The sequence below is a fragment of the Aquarana catesbeiana genome, linkage group LG05 (genome assembly GCF_042186555.1).
Source record: "Aquarana catesbeiana isolate 2022-GZ linkage group LG05, ASM4218655v1, whole genome shotgun sequence".
Lineage (NCBI taxonomy): Eukaryota > Metazoa > Chordata > Amphibia > Anura > Ranidae > Aquarana > Aquarana catesbeiana.
In genome coordinates, this window is record NC_133328.1 from 476631436 (window position 1) to 476651349 (window position 19914).

The 19914-nt window shown below is 44.0% G+C and overlaps 1 protein-coding gene across 2 annotated transcripts in view; it reads right to left on the reverse strand.

Annotated features, from left to right (window-relative positions):
- Positions 1-258: 258 nt before the first annotated feature.
- ANKRD29 (ankyrin repeat domain 29) overlaps positions 259-19914 on the reverse strand; it is a 73576-nt gene continuing 53920 nt past the window's right edge. For both annotated transcript variants that reach the window (XM_073632728.1, XM_073632727.1), the window contains 5 exons: positions 12301-12399; positions 9284-9382; positions 8557-8652; positions 7725-7823; positions 259-481 (listed from right to left, as the gene is read on the reverse strand). In XM_073632728.1, the coding sequence (XP_073488829.1) occupies positions 395-481; positions 7725-7823; positions 8557-8652; positions 9284-9382; positions 12301-12399 (480 nt within the window). In that variant the 3' untranslated portion in view covers positions 259-394. The remainder of the gene's footprint in view (positions 482-7724; positions 7824-8556; positions 8653-9283; positions 9383-12300; positions 12400-19914) is intronic.

A 19914-nucleotide genomic window follows, 5' to 3' on the forward strand; every position in this document is an offset into this window, starting at 1 on the left:
CAATACGATTTTAACTGGTCAGCTCAGTCAATTTTACTAACAACCAATTTAATATGAGAGTCATATTACTGGATTTAAAGGGAAACATCCAATATGGGTGTACCTGTTACAAGGTTTTAGCAACCAGCCAACAAGAAACTTTACCCTATATGGCCAACTCTAGAGACACGATAATGCTGGTATGGCTCAGTACTGGGTGTCAGAAGACTCAGCTGGTAAAGGCATTTGGGGTAAAGCATGTGACTTCCTAATCTTAAATCCAGTAAAGTACAATCTTTTTAATCAAATAATACACATTAGCACACTTTACAGAGCCAGCTGGGTATCAGACTTGCAGCAATATAACAGGGCAAAACATACTTCTAAGGTAAAATAAATATAAATAAATGACAAATCAAGGTCGAATGCACTTTGTTTCTGATGTCTTCAAGAGACGTAGTATACGTTCATTTTGTGTGAGGTCTGCTGGTAATTCATTGGCCTGAAATAAAAAATATGGGTTATAACTTATGTAATCCCAAGTACTAAAGTTGTATATTGTTGCTAATAGCTCCCTTTTCGATATTGTTTTTTATATTGGCGTGAGTAAATTGTTTAATAAATATATGTTTATTCTGACAAATGCTGCTCTCTCTAAATCCTTCCTTTAAAAAGGTGACAAAGCTAGCCCACCAGCTACCATTGCTACAGGAGCTTTGTCACCTTGTACAGGCCGCCGTGCTTTCATCCAGTCTTCTGCAGTAAAAGCTCCCTACTGGTTGATTGACAGCTTCCCTATCCATTAAGTAACCAAGACTGAGCCTTCCTGTTTAGTGATGACACTGGCATCCTCTAGTAGCTTCTCCGCTTCTCCCTAGCCCTAGCCCTGAATCACTGATGATAGCAAGTGAAAAATGTATTTGACTGATTGCTTTAATTACAAATCTTACAGAGGAGCAGGGGTGTTGCTAGCAGGGGCAGATCCAGAGTGTAGTCTCGGGAGGGGCACTGCCAGAAAATTGGGGAAGTCAGGAGGGCACACACTGGGGGGGATCAGGAGGGCACACACTGGGGGGATCAGGAGGGCACACACTGGGGGGATCAGGAGGACACACACTGGGGGGATCAGAAGGGCACACATTGGGGGAGTCAGGAGGACACACACTGAGGGGATCAGGAGGGCACACACTGGGGAGATCAGGAGGGCACACACTGGGGAGATCAGGAGGGCACACACTGGGGGGATCAGGAGGACACACACTGGGGGGATCAGAAGGGCACACATTGGGGAGTCAGGAGGGCACACACTGGGGGGATCAGGAGGGCACACACTGGGGGGATCAGAAGGGCACACACTGGGGGGATCAGGAGGGCACACAGCAGGGGGCAGTCACAATGCTTTATTGAGCCCAATTTCTCACTGTGCCACATGAAAAGATGCAGTCCCATTTGTCAGCTAACAGCTCCTCTATGCTAAGCTGCAATAACTCAGCAGACTTAGCATAGAGGTGCCTGTAAACTAATCCAGGATATACTGCTAGCTGAGCTTACCTACAGGAAGTTCACAGTCACTCGGCTCCCTCTGCTCAGCTGCCCACATCTCCCTCTTCCAGGCGGGCGCGGTCTCGGGGGTGAGGCACATCCCCTTCCCTCCCACTCAAGCAGAAGCCTGCAGGAGAGAGGCTGGGGGAGGAACAGGGGGCGAAGAGTGTAGTTCAGTAATTCAGAGTGTGTGTGCAGTAATTCCTAATGCTGAGAATAGCTGTGAGTTGTCCCGACCGTGGGACATTCTCAGGGCGCGCTAAGCCTCAGAGTCAGCAATATTTTCTCGGGGGGGGGTGCAATTGCCCTGTTGCCCCCCCCTGGATCCGCCCCTGGTTGCTAGGTGTCCGTGCCCGACATCGGGGGGGTTTGTGTGGCGGGAGGGGGGTAAGCTCACTTGCTGGTTGCTGCCTGGCTTACCAGTGCCCATCAATGCTGACCCCTGAAAACTGACCTACCTGACCCACACTAACCTATCTGACCATTACACTGACCTACCTGACCATTACACTGACCTACCTGACAGACACTGGCCATTACACTGACCCACACTGACCTACCTGACACACACTGACCTATCTGACACACACTGATCATTACACTGACCCACACTGACCTACCTGACACACACTGATTATTACACTGACCTATCTGATGCACACTGATCTACCTGACATACACTGACCATTACACTGACCTACCTGACACACGCTGACCTACCTGACACACACTGACCCACACTGACCTACCTGACCCACACTGACCTACCTGACCATTACACTGACCTACCTGAACCACACTGACCTACCTGACACACACTGACCATTACACTGACCCACACTGACCTACCTGACCCACACTGACCTACCTGATGCACACTGACCTACCTGACGCACACTGACCTACCTGACCATTACACTGACCTACCTGACCCACACTGACCTACCTGACACACACTGACCATTACACTGATCTACCTGACACACACTGACAATTACACTGACCCACACTGACCTACCTGACCCACACTGATTATTACACTGACGCACACTGACCTACCTGACACACACTGACCATTACACTGACCCACACTGACCTACCTGTCCCACACTGATTATTACACTGATGCACACTTACCTACCTGACCCACACTGATTATTACACTGACGCACACTGACCTACCTGACACACACTGACCATTACACTGACACACACTGACCTACCTGACACACACTGACATGCACTGACCTACCTGACCATTACACGTCAGACTTCAGGTGACCTCCTCCTGCAGCTCAACCGTAGTGTGCAATGTCCAAGCACCGATCTCATAGTGCTCGGCACTGCCGCATTGTAATTCCCACCTTCTGGAGCCTGCAGCACCCATAAAGGATGTCACACGTCCCGCAGTCCATCATAGGTGCTGCAGGCTCCAGAAGGTGGGACCTGCTATGTCACTCAGCCGCGCTCCAAGCCAAATTGCTCCCCGCTCGGGCTCGGGGCTAGAAATAGATTTGTGAATGCCCAAGACCCGGGGCAGAGGAGTGATATTATATACCTGCACTATACCCTGCATTATGATAAAATGCAGGGTTCCCATTCCTCTCAATATAGATCTTGAGGAAGTGAGAGGATATCTTTCCAATGTGACGGAAACCCCTTCTTTGGCAGTTGTCATCGAAACAAGTGTCATTATTGGAAGTTGTTGCCTTTATTCCTGTTATGGTAGTAACTCAAAATGTTGGATATACCCTCACTTTCATTTTCGGTGACATTGGTGATCAGTACAGTTAGTGAGTTATTCTTACTAATGAGAACACAGACAGCAAAAAAAAACATGACAGTGATTCTAACCTCATGTGACAAATCTTTCAAACTGTTCAATCAGATAAAAAAATTAATCAAAGTGGCGCTCCTGTCAGAAAAATCCCTCTGACTGGCTGGCACATGTAAATTAACACATACAGATCATAACTAGAAAATATTGCACACTTAGAGACAAAAGGACAGATAATGATAGCAGGTCAGTCCATAGTGGATAAAGATGGTGGGCCTAATGTGTAATCTGCTGACGAGTGCACCTTTCACCAAATTCCTCCACACTGTGCTCCACACACCCCGCTGGGGTTTAAACTCACCGAAATGAAGAAATAATCAAGCCTCAATCAAAATCGATATCAATATCTTGTCCCATACAAGGAACGATCCACACTGGAAAGCCTCAAGGATCAGGAATGCTGGAAAGCCTCAGAAATCAGGAAGTCAAGAAACATGGGAAGAAAAACTCCACATAGAATAGTTCTGTTTGACCTTTTATTGTGTTCATCCGTTTAAAATTCAATATTCGTATAAAACATTCACATGCCTTGTCCAAGTTGACCGTATAGGTTACTGTCAGGTCTATCTGTCCCTCAAGCTAGGAAACCGGGGGATGCCAGAAGTGCAACAGGAGAGATGTAAATGAACTCACCGCTTTGCACTTCCTCCTTCCAGGTCGTCAAGCTGGGTCCTTGGAACGCACACGTCTATTGCGTCACTTCCAGTCGCCATAAGATTACGACTGATGCGTTTCGTCATTACAACTTTGTCAAAGGGCGTGGTCTCACGGCGCGGCGTCCCGGAGTTTATATGAGAATTCCTAATTAAAGTTAACTCTACCCAAAACCATCATACTTAAAAAGGTGCACACTGGCAGTTACAGGGTATTAACCATAGAACACCTTTTACTAAATTTCCCTTGGTCACTACTGACACTAACCTATTTACAATCATACTTATGCCCTGTACAAACGATCGGACATTGAACGGACATTCCAACAACAAAATCCATCAGATTTTTTCAGATGGATGTTGGCTCAAACTTAGCTTGCATACACACGGTCGCACAAAGTTGTCGGAAAATCCGATCGTACTGAACGCGGTGACGCAAAACACGTACGTCGGGTCTATAAACGGGGCAATAGCCAAAAGCTTTCGTTTCTTAATTTATTCTGAGCATGCGTGGCACTTTGTGCGTCGGATTTGTCTACACACGATTGAAATTTAAGGGATCGGATTTTGTTGTCAGAAAATTTTATAGCCTGCTCTCAAACTTTGTGTTGGAAATTCCGATGGAAAAAGTCAGATGGAGCCCACACACGATCGGAATTTCCGACAACACAATCCAATCGCACTTTCTCCGTCGGAAAATCCGATCGTGTGTACAGGGCATAAATGTCATATCTCAACACTTATAAAGGACTCCATGTACAACCAATATTTTTTTTTTTTATATATATAATCTTTATTTTTCATTTTTAAGTTTTCCAACACTGAATGACTTCACAACAGGATAACATCCAACAGGGATAAGAGGGAGAGGGAGGGGGGAGGGAAAGGGGGGGGTAAGAGGGAAATGGAAGGAGGAGGGAAAAGGGATAACAATGGGGAACATGTAATCCGGTCAAGGTGTAAACAACAACTTTAGTAACCATGAGCGCAACTTTAGTAACCATGAGCACACCCTTCCTGTCCTGTCATTTGATCCCTTTGGACAGGCCTCCCCTCCACGTACGGAAGGAGGTAGGGTGTTTATTAACTATAGACCCATAGTCATTGTACACATGGCTCATGAGTGTACTCGAAAATGCCTGGCATGGTCAGTAACCTGTTGGGCGTCCAGCGAGTTTGAGAAAGTGATACTAGGTACACTGAAATTGTATCACAGCAAATAACACCTAACAACCATAACAAAGGGGAAAGATAAAGAAGAGAAGAGGAAAGGGATTATTAATAGGAAAAAGATAAGTAAGAGAAGCAGGCTAAAGAGGGGGGAGAAAGTACATGGAACTCATCGGATATGTTGAGATGTCAGGTCTACTTTAAATAGACCCTGAAGAAGTTAAGGGATGGTTCGCCTGGACACAGTTCCCAAAGGAAGGATCTGCTAAAGTAAGTAGTGCTACATCTGGTCTAGATGATACCATCGTTGTGTCATGTACGTGGGTTTTCCAAACTGACCATGTTTGGTCAAATCTCGCACGAGTGTTCCTGCAAGTGGCAAGCCAACTTTCTGCCTCCATGATCTCCCCCACCTTCCCCAACCAGTCCGTCTCACTTGGAATGTGCAAGCTCTTCCAGTGTATGGGAAGCAGGCCTTTTGCTGCATTGAGGAGGTAGGGGAGAACACTTCATTTATAACGAGACAGGGGCATGGGAGGGACGTGGAGCAAAAAATGTTTTGGCAGAGCCGGGATATCTAAGCCCATACAGTCTGAGATGTGTTTACCAACCATATCCCGGAATGGTTTCAGCACAGGGCACTCCCACCAAATATGGAGGAATGTGCCTTTCATTCCACATCCCCTCCAGCATCTATCGGAAGCAGTAGGGAAAATTCTAGCTAGGGTAGTAGGCACCCTGTACCATCTCGATAGATTCGAAGACCCAGGAAAATAATTATAAAATTCTATCGAACTCGTGTGAGTCAGGCGGTATAGGTGGTGGAGCTGTTCCTCCATGAATTCAAGTTGGAGGTCTCTTTCCCATTCTTTGATAAACTGATGTTTGGGGTTTGGTGTTGCTGCCTCTATCATTCCATATAGTGCAGAGATCATGTGAGGTAGGGGATCTGTAGATGTCCACATACTTTCCAACTCTGTCAGTGTGGTTCTGATCGGTGCCTGTCTGGTACATTTGGCTATAAAAGTCTCTGACTGGCGGTGTCTCCAGAAATCAAAGGGGTAGCTGCCATATCGTTCTCGTAAGATGGAGAGCGGGGTCAATGAGCCCCCCTCTGTAAATTTTGCCAAACTAACAGTCCCGTCCCTCGTCCATGTTTTAAGTGGAGACGGAGACGTCCGCGGCGCCAGGGCTAGGCGTGTATTCACTCCATCCCATATTTTCAGGCCGTGGATCGTCAGTGGGGTAACCCAATCAGAGAGTCCCCTATCCCCAACGGGGACCCAGGGCGCGTACAATAGGTCCTGGCTGCCATCGTTTTACAACCAATATTTATGATCGTTACATTACTCATCCAAATAAGTCATCTCTGCAGATATCTGGCATGATCTAAATTAAAAACATCCAAACTTACATTTAATAATTATCTTTTAAAACTTATAATTTAATTCATAATAATAACAAAATAAATAAATATCTAAAAATTGTCATATTCCACCTGAAGATAAAAGGATTAAATGATTAGAGGACTGCAGAACATTAGCATAAACACAATTATTACAATAAAATATACATCTAAAATATACATATATGTATGTATACATTTATTTATACAAATAAATGTACATATAGAATTCATATACTATTCAATCAATAATCAAAGCTAGAAGAGGTCATTCTTAAAGGGACACTCTACCTGCAATATCTCTCATACAAAATTGAACTGTATCATAAACTACCATCATACTGAGTCCAATGCCTATCCCCCAGTCTCTGACTCTATGTTTTTCCAGCGTTCCTGATCCTTGAGGCTTTCCAGTGTGGATCGTTCCTTGTATTGGACAAGATATTGATATTGATTTTGATCGAGGCTTGATTATTTCATCATTTTGGTGAGTTTAAACCCCAGCGGGGTGTGTGGAGCACAGTGTTGAGGAATTTGGTGAAAGGTGCACTCATCAGCAGATTACATATTAGGCCCACCATCTTAATCCACTACGGACTGACCTGCTATCATTATCTGTCATTTTGTCTCTAAGTGTGCAATATTTTATAGTTATGATCCGTATGTGTTAATTTACATGTGCCAGCCAGTCAGAGGGATTTTTCTGACAGGAGCGCCGCTTTGATTAATTTTTTATCTGATTGAACAGTTTGAAAGATTTGTCACATGAGTTTGCTATCTGAGTTTCTAAGTGGCTGCTGTCTGACATATATTCATATATATTGGTATTATGTTTGCTGTTGCTGTTATTTTAAATAGAAACCCATAGCGCTGGGATAGGAGGAAGTAGGGATTGTTATTATTAGTTTTTTCTTCCTTTTTTTGTATAAGTGATTCTAACCTCCCACTCTATCCAAATCTTAAAAAAAAAAAAAATTATGTTTTGTTATACTTGAAATATTACTTTTAAAGATAAATTCTCTAGATATGTGTGTGTTTCCTATGCACTGTGTTGAATCTACATTAAGTAGACCATGTCATATTTATTTTATCATAATGCGAGAGGCTCCCTAATTTTACGTATAAAGTGTTAGCTCACCTTATTTCGCATTGAAGGATTGGCTCCTGCTTCCAGGAGAAGAGCTACAGACTTGATGTTTCCACCGAGCACTGCAGCATGAAGAGCTGTGGATCCATTCTAATTAAAGAGAAAGTAAAGTATATTTAGTACCAAAGCTATGTGTGTATGCCACAATGCAAATAAAGAAATTTACTTAGAACATGTAGAAAGAGAAACTGAGATTAATTTACTAGATAGGAACTTTATCATACAGATGGCAGTAGTGCCTAAAACCAGGCTGATTGTTGGCAAGGTTAGGTTAAGTTAGAACCCGCAGCTTCACAGCCTGGTTCCCTATTCTGAATGGTCCCTGCTGTGTTCTGGGACCTGTGTGTCTCCCAGAAGACGGAGGGCGGAGGAGGGGCTGGACATGGCATAGTTCGCCGCTAATTCTGCGGCACTCTTTTGCCAGAAGTGGGAGCAAATACCTGGATTAGACAGGTATCTGCTCCCCCCTGAAAGGTGCCTAATGTGACACTGGAGGGGGGGAGGAACCAGACCAGCGGAAGTTCTGTTTCTGGGTGGAACTCCATTTTAAATAGCAATAACTCCACTTCCCTGTGCTCCAGATTTTCTACATGAGTTCCTTAGAGTAAGTTTGTTGGCAGAATAGTTAAAATTATCAACTAAAATAATTATCTGTTGCCCTAACACAACTAAGAACTAGAGTTAGAACACTGAACAACTGGATTTTACAAATTTAGCCAAAAGCATGAATGGGCAAATTTTATAACAAGTATATAGCAGAAATAAATGCAGCGCATCTCATAAATAACACAGACTGCAGAGGTTAGACAGCCACATGTCTTACCTTCAGAACACCAAGTGTGGGAGAAAACTTCAACAATTCTTCTATAACATCACTGAAACCCTTAGCAGCCGCTTTAAACAAAGCAGAGGTGCCATCCTAAAGACAATGGAGTAAAACATTAGAATTATTTTATTTTTATGTTCGATATCATGAGAAATTCTGAGCTGGGATTCAATAAATGCACTATTTATTACAATTGTAAAATGCTCTGATATTCTAAAAAAAAATTCATCCATGACTTTAAAAACTGTTTTTGAAGCAACCCTTAGCTTTCTGAGAAGCCCCTAATTAGATCCATTTTATTTCAATTATACCATTTTATTATGGTAATTTATACAGTAATTTTTTAATGTAGTTTGGCTTAAAGAACGCCAGCACAATAGAACAGTGACACAACAGTAACACAATAGGAATGAAAGAAATCTCCTAAATGGGTACACAAACATGAACAAAAAAAAAATCAAACTTTTTCCACTCTACTAATAAAGTGCTTTTATTATTATCTCTGTCACCATTGGATAGACTTGTTTTATTTCACATCCCAGTGGCCTCCAGCAGAGGCACAGACAAACCTAATGGAGATTCTAATTTTTTTTAAAGGTATTGACTAGATATTTTTTTAAAGGTATTGACTAGATATCTACTTAAGTTATTATAGCACATTTTCATATTTCTGAGCACAGTGACAATGGTGATGTACTAATTACCAAAGTATAATATTACTTACAATCCTTGAAGCATCTCGGTCAGCTCCTCTTAGCAGCAGCACCCTGACCGCCTCACTGTACCCCAGTTGTGCTGCTATCCAAAGGGCAGTGGTTCCATCCTGGTACAGAAAGTATTACTTTAGCCACACAATGGAAGACATTGACATGTAACATTTTTTTTTTTACTTTATAACTATACACCTTATTTCACAGTGTAATTTAGCTGCAATTTCCCTTCAATGGTGAAGTGTTAACTTTTGATTCCTCTAGATGGCATAATGCACTTTGAAATGTTTTCATCAAAGTTCATCAAAGTTTTCTTAGCCTATGCTTGCATATCTTCACCACTTTCCTGCACAGATGTCTCTGAAATCGCAGCTGAACTCGCACGGCTTCATTCCCACAGATCAGTGTGAACCTGGGCTGAGTCTGCCTGTAAAGTGGCGCATCTGCACCATTTATAGAACCTGCTGCAGCAAAACTGACATATATAAAGAAAAAAAAATGACATTTAGGCTGGGTTCACACTAGAGAACGCAGCAGCTCACAGCAAGAGTCTGGTGCTTCTCATTCACCTTTTAAGGTCCGACATCAGCTCCAATTTTTGGCTGAATTCGGACCTGAAATGGGCCAAAAGACGCACAGGGCTCCTGTGCAATTTGCACCAGAGCCGCTGCGGAGATGTGTAAATGTGTGAATGCAAATTGGATGCGGGGAAACGCAATAGTGTAAACCCAGCCTCAAATTACCAGGCAATACAATAACATTGCTGGCAATTAAAAAATCTTAAAAGAAATGGGTCCCCCCCCCATACCAGACCCTTATCCGAGCATGCTGTGCCCCCCACTCCAAAGCACCTTGTCCCCATGTTGATGGGGCTGACAACCCTGAGCGATGGTTGTGGGGGTCTGTGGGCAGGGGGCTTAACGGAATCTGGAGGTCCCCTTTAACAAGGGGGCTCCTAGATCCCGGCGCTCCCTATGTGAATGAGTATGGGGTACATTGTATCCATTCTCCAAAAAAGTGTCAAAATCAGGGCTTCGAATGCACTGTGCACTGTGCAGCGTGTAGTGCATTGTGGGGCGCTGAGCGCCCCACAAATTTAGGTCTCCACTGAACTGGGGAACATGCGATGTTCGGGCCGAACTTTTACTTGCCTCGAACTGTTGGCCCAACTCTACTAACGAGTGCTGCTGTGAGAATACAGTGCAGCTGCTTCATCCTACAAGTTCACCCATCCCTAAAATTTCCCCTACTCGTTGTTACAGCAGAGGTAATAAGCGAAGATTGTTTTGACCTTGACCTGAAAAAAAATTCATGACTTTTTCTCAGTCAGTGGATTTCCTGCAAAGGTAGATTCTGCCTCATCAAGAGTCACTGGGAGGCTGCAATATTGGTTAGACCAATGTTAGAGAAAACTAGTCAGGAACAGACATTTTTAAGAATCCGTAGCTCCACTCTGTGTGTGTTCTGTTATTTACTTACTCCTTGTCAGAGAAGAATTTTCATTGAAGGGTCCTTTCACACTGGGGCGGTTTGCAGGCACTATTGCGCTAATAATATCGCCTGCAAACCGACCCGAAAGTGCCGCTGCTTTAATTCCAGTGTGAAAGCCCCGAGGGCTTTCACACTGGAGCAGTGCGCTAGCAGGACGGGAAAAAAAGTCCTGCTAGCAGCATCTTCGGAGCGGTGAAGGAGCGGAGTGTATACTGCTCCTGCACCGCTCCTGCCCATTAAAATCAATGGGACAGCGCGGCTATACCACCGGCAAAGCGCCTCTGCAGAGGCACTTTGCTGTGGTTTTAACCCTTTCTCGGCCGCTAGCGGGGGGGTAAAACCCCCCCGCTAGCGGCCGAATACCGACGGTAAGGCGCCGCTTACAATAGCGGCGCTTTACCGCCGGCAACGCCCCCGCCCCAGTGTGAAAGGGGCCTTAGTGTCAGGCTGTAAGGCCCCCATGGAGGCTGATCTGTCTCCTACCAAAGCTCAGACGCTAGGGGAGGATAAAACGGTCAGTCAGTTTAATAAAGCCTTTTGGTTTATTTCATGTATTTATCTTGATGTTGCTATTGGTATATTTGCTATTAGCAGTTGTCGGTGCTATTATTAGCACTGAGTTTGTGCAGGAGATAAGATGATCATATAGACTGACACTTTTGGTCTGACAGGGAGAAAATACAAGTAAATAATAATAAAAAAAAAGAGTAAACATTGAAAGGCAAGGCTGCAATATTGTGAGACTTTCATTTTAAATGGAGCTGCAGCTAAAACTATTTTATATTTTGGAAGAGAAATAGAGTTAGAACTGATTTTTATAGTTGTGTCCCTATTGGGGAGCTTCCCCTCACTTCCTATCTGGCAGACATCATGTGTACCGCTGCTGTGAACTGAACTTCCTGTCTTTTCTTTTTAAAGTCCATATATTTCTTTAGCTAACCCATTGGTAGCTGGTACCAATGTTGGGGCACTTCCTTTGGGGCATTTTTACACTTTCTGTAAAAGTGCGACAATGCTATTCTTTCTACAGTAAACTCACACAACAGCATATGTGTGGACAGGGTAGTCTAAGATATGCATTAAAGCCCAGCCCCAGCTAACACTTTTTAAGCAGGTATTTTGTTTTATTTTTGGAAAATAGACCTAAGCCATATTAATAAAAGGTGTAGTAAACATCCCCGTCAATGCAATATAATTTTTTCAAAACCCTGTAATTGACAGCTTTTCTGGACAGCTTGACCTGTTACGGGAAGGGGGATACTAAAAAAAAAACTGCTCAGTTATTCAATGCGAATGATAGACTGCGGCACATATGTAAATTTTTATTTTGCCCTTTTTTTTTTTATGCACATTTTTTCTCTATTGACTCAGCCCATGCTCTTTAGTGTAGAACCTTTGAGCTAACAATCTTGTCTTTGTAAAACATTAAACTTATAATAAAAACTCAGCAGAAATGGAATTGGACAAGTACAGGGCACATACAGGTTATAGTGGATAAATAATGAGAACAGTAAACTCAGCAACTCAGTTATACAATTACCTGGCGTGGCTGATTTGCCTTCGCACCGTATGTAAGCAATAATCGAATGACATCCACATACCCTCCCTGTGCAGCCAGAAATAGTGAAGTTGCCCCATCCTAGAACAAGAAACAGAAATAAGTACATCAAAATATGTTTTACACAATAAAGCTCATAAGAATAAATATAGAGGTGTGTAGTCTTTTCTAGACTTCTATAGCTAAACAGTAAATACAATTTTGCTATCCATGTTTGCTATGGGTTTGTTGAAATTTAGTATGATATATAGCCCTGGTGCCCAACCTGAGGCCTGTGGACCACATGCAGCCCTTTGGCACTTGAAGTGCGGTCCCTGTGCCCCAGCAGTCAGTAGTGGGAGCATTGAAAGGAACCTTTAATAAGAGTAATCTCTAGCAAGTTCATGTAGCGTTTTCCCAGACTCTGGCAGTCTCCTACAGTATGACTTCAGTCTCCAAGTAGTCCTGTGGAACAGTCCCTGACCATTTCTTCTAGTAAGCCTTTAGTTTATGGTCATCTTCTGTGGCATTACTGAGAATAATTAAACTGGTGGGTGAGTCTTAGTTAAAAAAAAAATATTTAAATTTAAATTGAAATAAAATTGAATCATCAATGAAAAAAAAAACAAAAAACATACAGACCCTAATTTATAGGGCAGGAAAAGAGGAAAGTGATGGGAATTTATCAGCACCCCAAAGACTTTTGCCTTTGGGGTGCCGATTATGACCCATCACTTTCCCTCCTTTTCTGTCCCTTAAATTAGGATCTCTGTGTTTTTTTGTTTTCTGTTGCATGACATATAATAAATATTTTATGCAGCCCTTTTCAGAGATTTCAAGGGCCGTATCTGAGGCCCCCTATACATTGCAATTTGACAACCACTTCTTATCTTTTTATGTACTGTTTAGGCCGAATTCAAACAAGATGAATATTTTTTTCCTACAACAGAAGTTTACTTTCCCACTTCCTAGAAGCATAATATCCACATGTGGATATGAAAAAAAGTACAGGTACAGCAAGCATACAAAAATCAGAAAGTTATATTAAAAAATATTTTATTGGTAACTGTTCAATAATAATACAAAATATGTGTTTACAGAAGGTACACTATATTGTTCTTTTTTACTCAGTTACAGCAGATTTAATATGAAAATTATTTGTACATTTTTCTAAAATGTTCTGCAAAACGGTACCCAAGCTTTTCATACTTTACATACTGTATATTTAACATGTAGGTGGCCCACTTCCCTATCTCCCTCCTATCAGGTACAGAGATCACGAGGCAGCTGGGGTCCTGACTTCTGAGTAATTGTCCTGCTCCAAATGCCATCATTGGCCCAGAAATCTTAATGATGGGTGTATGCCGTGTTTTACTTTAAAATTTTCCAGTTGATACAGACTTGTAAATCAGATGTTTTCTAACTCAGCTGCAACAAGCAATAAATGATACTAACTTGTTGGTACAAGATTTTATACATGTAATGTACGCGTCCACAAGTTAAAAATAAGGATACCTACAAAAGTACGTGGACTTTTTGCCAAGCTTACCCTACCTCACCCAAGCTGTCTCCCTTATGGGCACATGTTCATATGGTAATTCATGTTCAAAGCTATCAGTGTGCTGGTTAAATAAGGTCACTGACTTCATCCTGAAGCAAAAGTTTGGTTTATGGGCAGGAACTAAAATAATACACTGTGCAGGTTTTGCACTCAGTATGTGAGCCATACGAAATATACCCCGCACATACACAACACAGTGCTGATGACAATGTCAGTTAATGAACCAACTAAGATGAAAGTTCTTATGTTCCTATATTCAGTGGGTTCGATGTAGACAAATTTACTATGAGCTTGCCATTTTCTATAATAACTTATCGTGTATAAAAGACAATTAGCGCCACCTACCTATAGTGTTATATGCTACAAATAAACTATAAAGTTTACTAATTAGTACTCCACAGCTGCTGTACACTTCCTGTGAAATCATCCCCCCTTCCATATAGACATACATCCCATAATATACTTTTCTCCCAAGGCAGACACAATAGAACGATGGAATACAACCACACCTCAAATTACCCAGCAAAGTGTACACAACAAAATTAGACAATATACAATATATATATATATATATATATATATATATATATATACACATACATACATACATACATACAACATTCCAGTGTGGATGTACAGTGAGTCCGATTAGTACTTGATTTCCTCTTAGAGACACAGGGTGACTTAGACATAGGAGCTGAAACAAGGGTTTCCCAACCTCCCCAGAAGATTCTGGGTTCTATGGGCCCCCCCCCCCCCAAAGTGAATCCCGTCACATCTCTCCCCTTTCGGCAGCAGATCTAATACAGGAGGAGACCCCAGACGGGTTGACTCCGAAGTTAGTCAGTAGTTCCAGTCCCCCAATGCTGGTATCCACACAGTACCCCAAATAAATTGTCCCAAACATAGCATTATTCACCCAGCCAAACTCTGCCTCTCTCAGAGAACATACCCACCACTGGGGAGAAGCATGGACTAGCCCTTCTCCACCGCTGGAAAGAATTCAGGTGGCTGGGCTTACTCCGTCATGCTGTTGGGGATCTTGGCCGACTTCCCAGCATCCCTGTGGTATACAAGTGGAAACTGAGGTCCCATCCACTTTTGGTAAGTGAAAATCCCCCAGTGCTTGCAAAGCATGGCTGACATCCTCCTGTCTCAGTGCCGCACCATTTTCTGGGGTTGTGTTAGTGGAGACCAAAGTCCCATCCATTTTCACAGGAACTCCCTCTTCTGTTAGTTGAGGGCAGAGGCTAGCAGCACTCTGCCCTGTTGGCAGCGCTTCTGCTGGGTTGGTGTTAGTGGAGACCGCAGTCCGATCCACCGATATCAGCTCAAGCTGCAGTTGTGTGCAGGGGCCAGTAGCATTCTGCCCTGTTAACACTTCAGCTGAGGACCCCACATCATCCATTCTGGCTAACTGTTGGGGAGTGATCGTCACCTTCTCACCATGGGCCTCTGGAACTGTCGCAGGTGTGGGACAGAGGTCTTGGACCCTCTGTCCGGTGCTAGCGAGAAGTCTCTTGTAACTCCACAGATGCTGCTTTTGGTGCTGGGCAGAGCTCAGTGAAGTTTGGCCCTGATACCTGCTCTTCTTCTGGAGGCTCACCATGCTGTTGTTCGGCAGCAGAAAAGTCTATCAAATCCCCAGTCTCTGCAACTGGTGTCTGAGGATAGAGGTTCACCATGTCCTGTCCATGGAACCCAGGAGATGCTATCGGTGCTGGGCAGAGGTTAGCAGAGCTCTGCCCTGTTGTCACCACTTCTGCTTTGGGGATGGCAATCTCCGGATTTTCCACTGACGATTCTCTGGCATGCTGCTGGACAGGCACATTCCTCCATCCAACCTAATCTTGTGCAGCAACAGGATCGTCAAGGTCAGTCAGCACTTGCTGCATCCACCATAAGACCTCCGCGCCCATAACTGCAGGGGCAGGTGGGCAAAGCACACTGTTACTATGCCACATTGCTGACTCTTCTTGATTTCAGAGCTGTCGGCTAGTACTTCTGGATAGTCCCAGGCAAAGGGAGCCCCACCCTGCTGCTGAGCAGAGTCTAGCAGCTGTCTGTAGGCGATCTCCAGCTCCCATTCCTGAACGGCCAGAAACTCCAAATCTTCCTGTGCCCAGAGCACTTCTGAGACATTCAGTCTTTGCTCTGTGTGCTCCATTATTTCCTTCAAATGCCACTCCAGATCACTCCCAAAGTCAGTGTCCTTGGACAGCCTCCAGTACAACAGTCTCAGGCCACAGTAGTCAAAGCCTCCCGTTGTAGGCAGACATAATCATACCATCCCAGCAGGACCTGCACTGATACTGGTTCCCTGTGCTGTATCCGCATCTCTCGCAACCTCCTTTGGAATTCCTCTTCCATGATGGCTGGTATCTGTACCACTGCTCTCCTGTTACCCGAACTTTGGATCCAGGTGGTGGTTTGGATGTGTTCACAGAAAGGAAGCATGATCCCACTGCTGCCACCAATTGTGACAGCCCCCCCTACCCAAGATGAGTCTGCCCGCCGTAAATGCTTCCTCTGTCCGGTACCACACGATCCAAGATCCCACAGCACACCCAGTCATTAACCGTAACTTAATGTAGGGTGAAAAACATAAACTGATTCAAAAACAGGTACACAGGTATACACTCAGGGACAACCCCTCCCCCCTCCCTTTGCATTCAGGGCGGGGTAAACTGTCCAATAACAATAGACACACAGGTCAGGTGTATTCAAACTTCCCATCAGCAAGGAGGGGCTGCTGCAGGAATCACCCCCCTCCACATAGACATACATCCCATAATATACTTTTCTCCCAAGGCAGACAGTCGCAATAGAACAATGGAATACAACCACACCCTAAAGGACCCAGCAAAGGATACACAACAAAATTAGACAATATACTAATATATATATTAAGTGTAAGAAATTACACTTTGCTACAATGTAAAGTAGTGAGTGTACAGCTTGTATAACAGTGTCAATTTGCTGTCCCCTCAAAATAACTCAACACACAGCCATTAATGTCTAAACCGCTGGCAACAAAAGTGAGTACACCCCTAAGTGAAAATGTCCAAATTGGGCCCAAAGTTCAATATTTTTTGTGGCCACCATTATTTACCAGTCTTAACCCACTTGGGCATGGAGTTCACCAGAGCTTCACAGGTTGCCACTGGAGTCCTCTTCCACTCCTCCATGACAACATCACAGAGCTGGTGGATTTTAGAGACTTTGCGCTCCTCCAACTTCCATTTGAGGATGCCCCACAGATGCTCAATAGGGTTTTGGTCTGGAGACATGCTTGGCCAGTCCATCACCTTTACCCTGAGCTTCTTTAGCAAGGCAGTGGTCATCTTGGAGGTGTGTTTGGGGTCGTTATGTTGGAATATTGCCCTGTGGCCCAGTCTCCGAAGTGATGGGGTCTTGCTCTGCTTCAGTATGTCACAGTACATGTTGGCATTCAAGGTTCCCTCAATGAACTGTAGCTCCCCAGTGCCGGCAGCACTCATGCAGCCCCAGATCATGACACTTCCACCACCATGTTTGACTGTAGGCAAGACACACTTGTCTTTGTACTCCTCACCTGCTTGCCACCACACACGCTTGACACCATCTGAACCAAATAAGTTTATCTTGGTCTCATCAGACCACAGGACATGGTTCCAGTAATCCATGTCCTTAGTCTGCTTGTGTTCAGCAAACTGTTTGTGGGCTTTTATGTGCATCATCTTTAGAAGAGGCTTCCTTCTGGGAATGACCAGTATGATGCAGTGTGCGGCGTATGGTCTGAGCACTGACATGCTGACAGCCCACCCCTTCAACCTCTGCAGCAATGCTGGCAGCACTCATACGTCTATTTCCCAAAACAACCTCTGGATATGACGCTGAACATGTGCACTCAACTTCTTTGGTCTACCATGGCAAGGCCTGTTCTGAGTGGAATCTGTCCTGGTAAACCGTTGTATGGTCTTGCCCACCGCGCTGCAGCTCAGTTTCAGGGTCTTTGCAATTTTCCTATAGCATCTTTATGTAGAGCAACAATTCTTTTTTTCAGATCCTCAGAGAGTTCTTTGTCATGAGGTGCCATGTTAAACTTCCAGTAACCAGTATGAGAAAGTGAGAGCGATAACACCAAATTTAATACACCTGCTCCCCATTCACACCTGAGACAGTGAGTCTGAGTACAGATGAGTACAGATCAGACTGGATTTCTCGGTCACCCTGTGCCCCTATTGAAGACACAGAGTGACATAAACACAGGAGGTGCCTGAGGAGCTGAAACAAGGGTTTCCCAACCTCCCCAGGGGATTCTGGGTTCCACGGGCCCTCCCCCCCGCCTAAAGTGACTCCCGTCACAAGTTGTGCTTAAAGTCATGTCATGTCCAGGTCAATAATTTCACTGGCCTAAAATACAGGATATGTTTGTGACGTTATAGTAATAAGTCCAAGTCCCATATACTGTAAATTAGTGATTCAAACCAATGTTCAGTGGGATTTTAACTGATACTCATAAGGTATATTATATATCAGGGGTTTCAAACTCAATTTAATTGCGGGCTGCATCGGCAGGTTGCCCTCAAAGAGTCAGTTGTATCTGGGGTTTGTTATGTAAAGAGTGCAGAGTTCAGGATTACTCTATGTACAGAGTGCAGGGTTTAGGGGTGCGCTATGTACAGAGTGCAAGGTACAGGGGTGCACTATATACAGAGTGTGGGGTTTAAGGGTGCACTATGTACAAAGTGCAGAGTCCAGGGGTGTCCTGTGGACAGAGTGCATGGTTTAGGGGTGGGCTATGCACAGTGTGCAACCCCACCTCCACCCCTGTCTCTTCCGTAATGTGGCCCCTGTAGTGTCTCCGCTGTGTTGTGCCCTGGTGGTGTATCCTCTGTTTTGTGGCTCCTGTGGGCTACATTGAGGAATGTCTCAGGGCCTCATTGGAGGGCCTACATTGAGGAATGTCTCCTCTCTACCTTCCCTCCTCCAGGACTGGTTATGTCTCTCACAGGCTCCATTTGGTGCCCAGGTGGGGAGAAGATGAGCTCCAATCAGCTGCCGATAACACACTGCGGCTCACCAATCACACAGTAGTACTGCTCGGGCTGAAGCCATTGTCTCCTGAAGAATCCTCCAATGGGCTACACCTATTCTCTGACTTATGACCAATCATACTGAAGCTACACTCGGACCTCAGCCATCCACCAAAGAACACTGATCCTCACCCAACAACAGTGCAGCTCCATTGTAGAATTCACCAACAATCCGCCACTAAGGTTCTGACCAATGTAAGCCCACTTACACTAGGGCTGAAGGGAACAGAAGCGGAGGGTGAGAGCCAGAGGTGGCAGAATGAAGTTCTGGGTTCGATGGCCACATGACAAGGCCTGGTAGGCTGGATTCAGCCCGCGGGCCTTGTGTTTGACATATGTGTTATATACAGTATGTTTGTTCTTTGGGTCAAACGTTCCAGCCTTATAAAAACTGCACACTGTATGTTAACAAAATGTCTACAAAAGCAAAAATGGTACATAGGTTGTTTATAAGGTATTGTCATTGTATTTGTGTCTGGAACATGAAGGACTGTTTCTTGTTCTCTAAATTTTTCACAGATAAGAACGCTTCTTCGAGATAAACACAATCAAATTACCTTTCTGTACATACTGAGATACATATATTATTTCTATCCTTATTTCTCACACTCATAGATGTGAATGTACAATATAAAGCACTGCGTAAATTGATGATGCTATATAAGTACCTGTAACATATATACTGTATATCCATTGTATACTACATACCTGTTGGTGTGGTATACATTTGGGTATCCATTAAAATCACATTGAACTTTGTTTTGAATCACCATTGAAGCAGGGATGTGGATACCACTAAGTTACATAGTAACCTTGTCTACCCCATATACTGTACACCGTCACATATGCAAACCTCCCAACATTTTGAGATGGAAATGAGGGACACCTACTAGCAAATGTATGTAGGCATAGGACACGCCCCCTGCCACACCCCTTAAAGGAGAATTAACCAAAAAAAAGTTACGTAATTAAATCTAC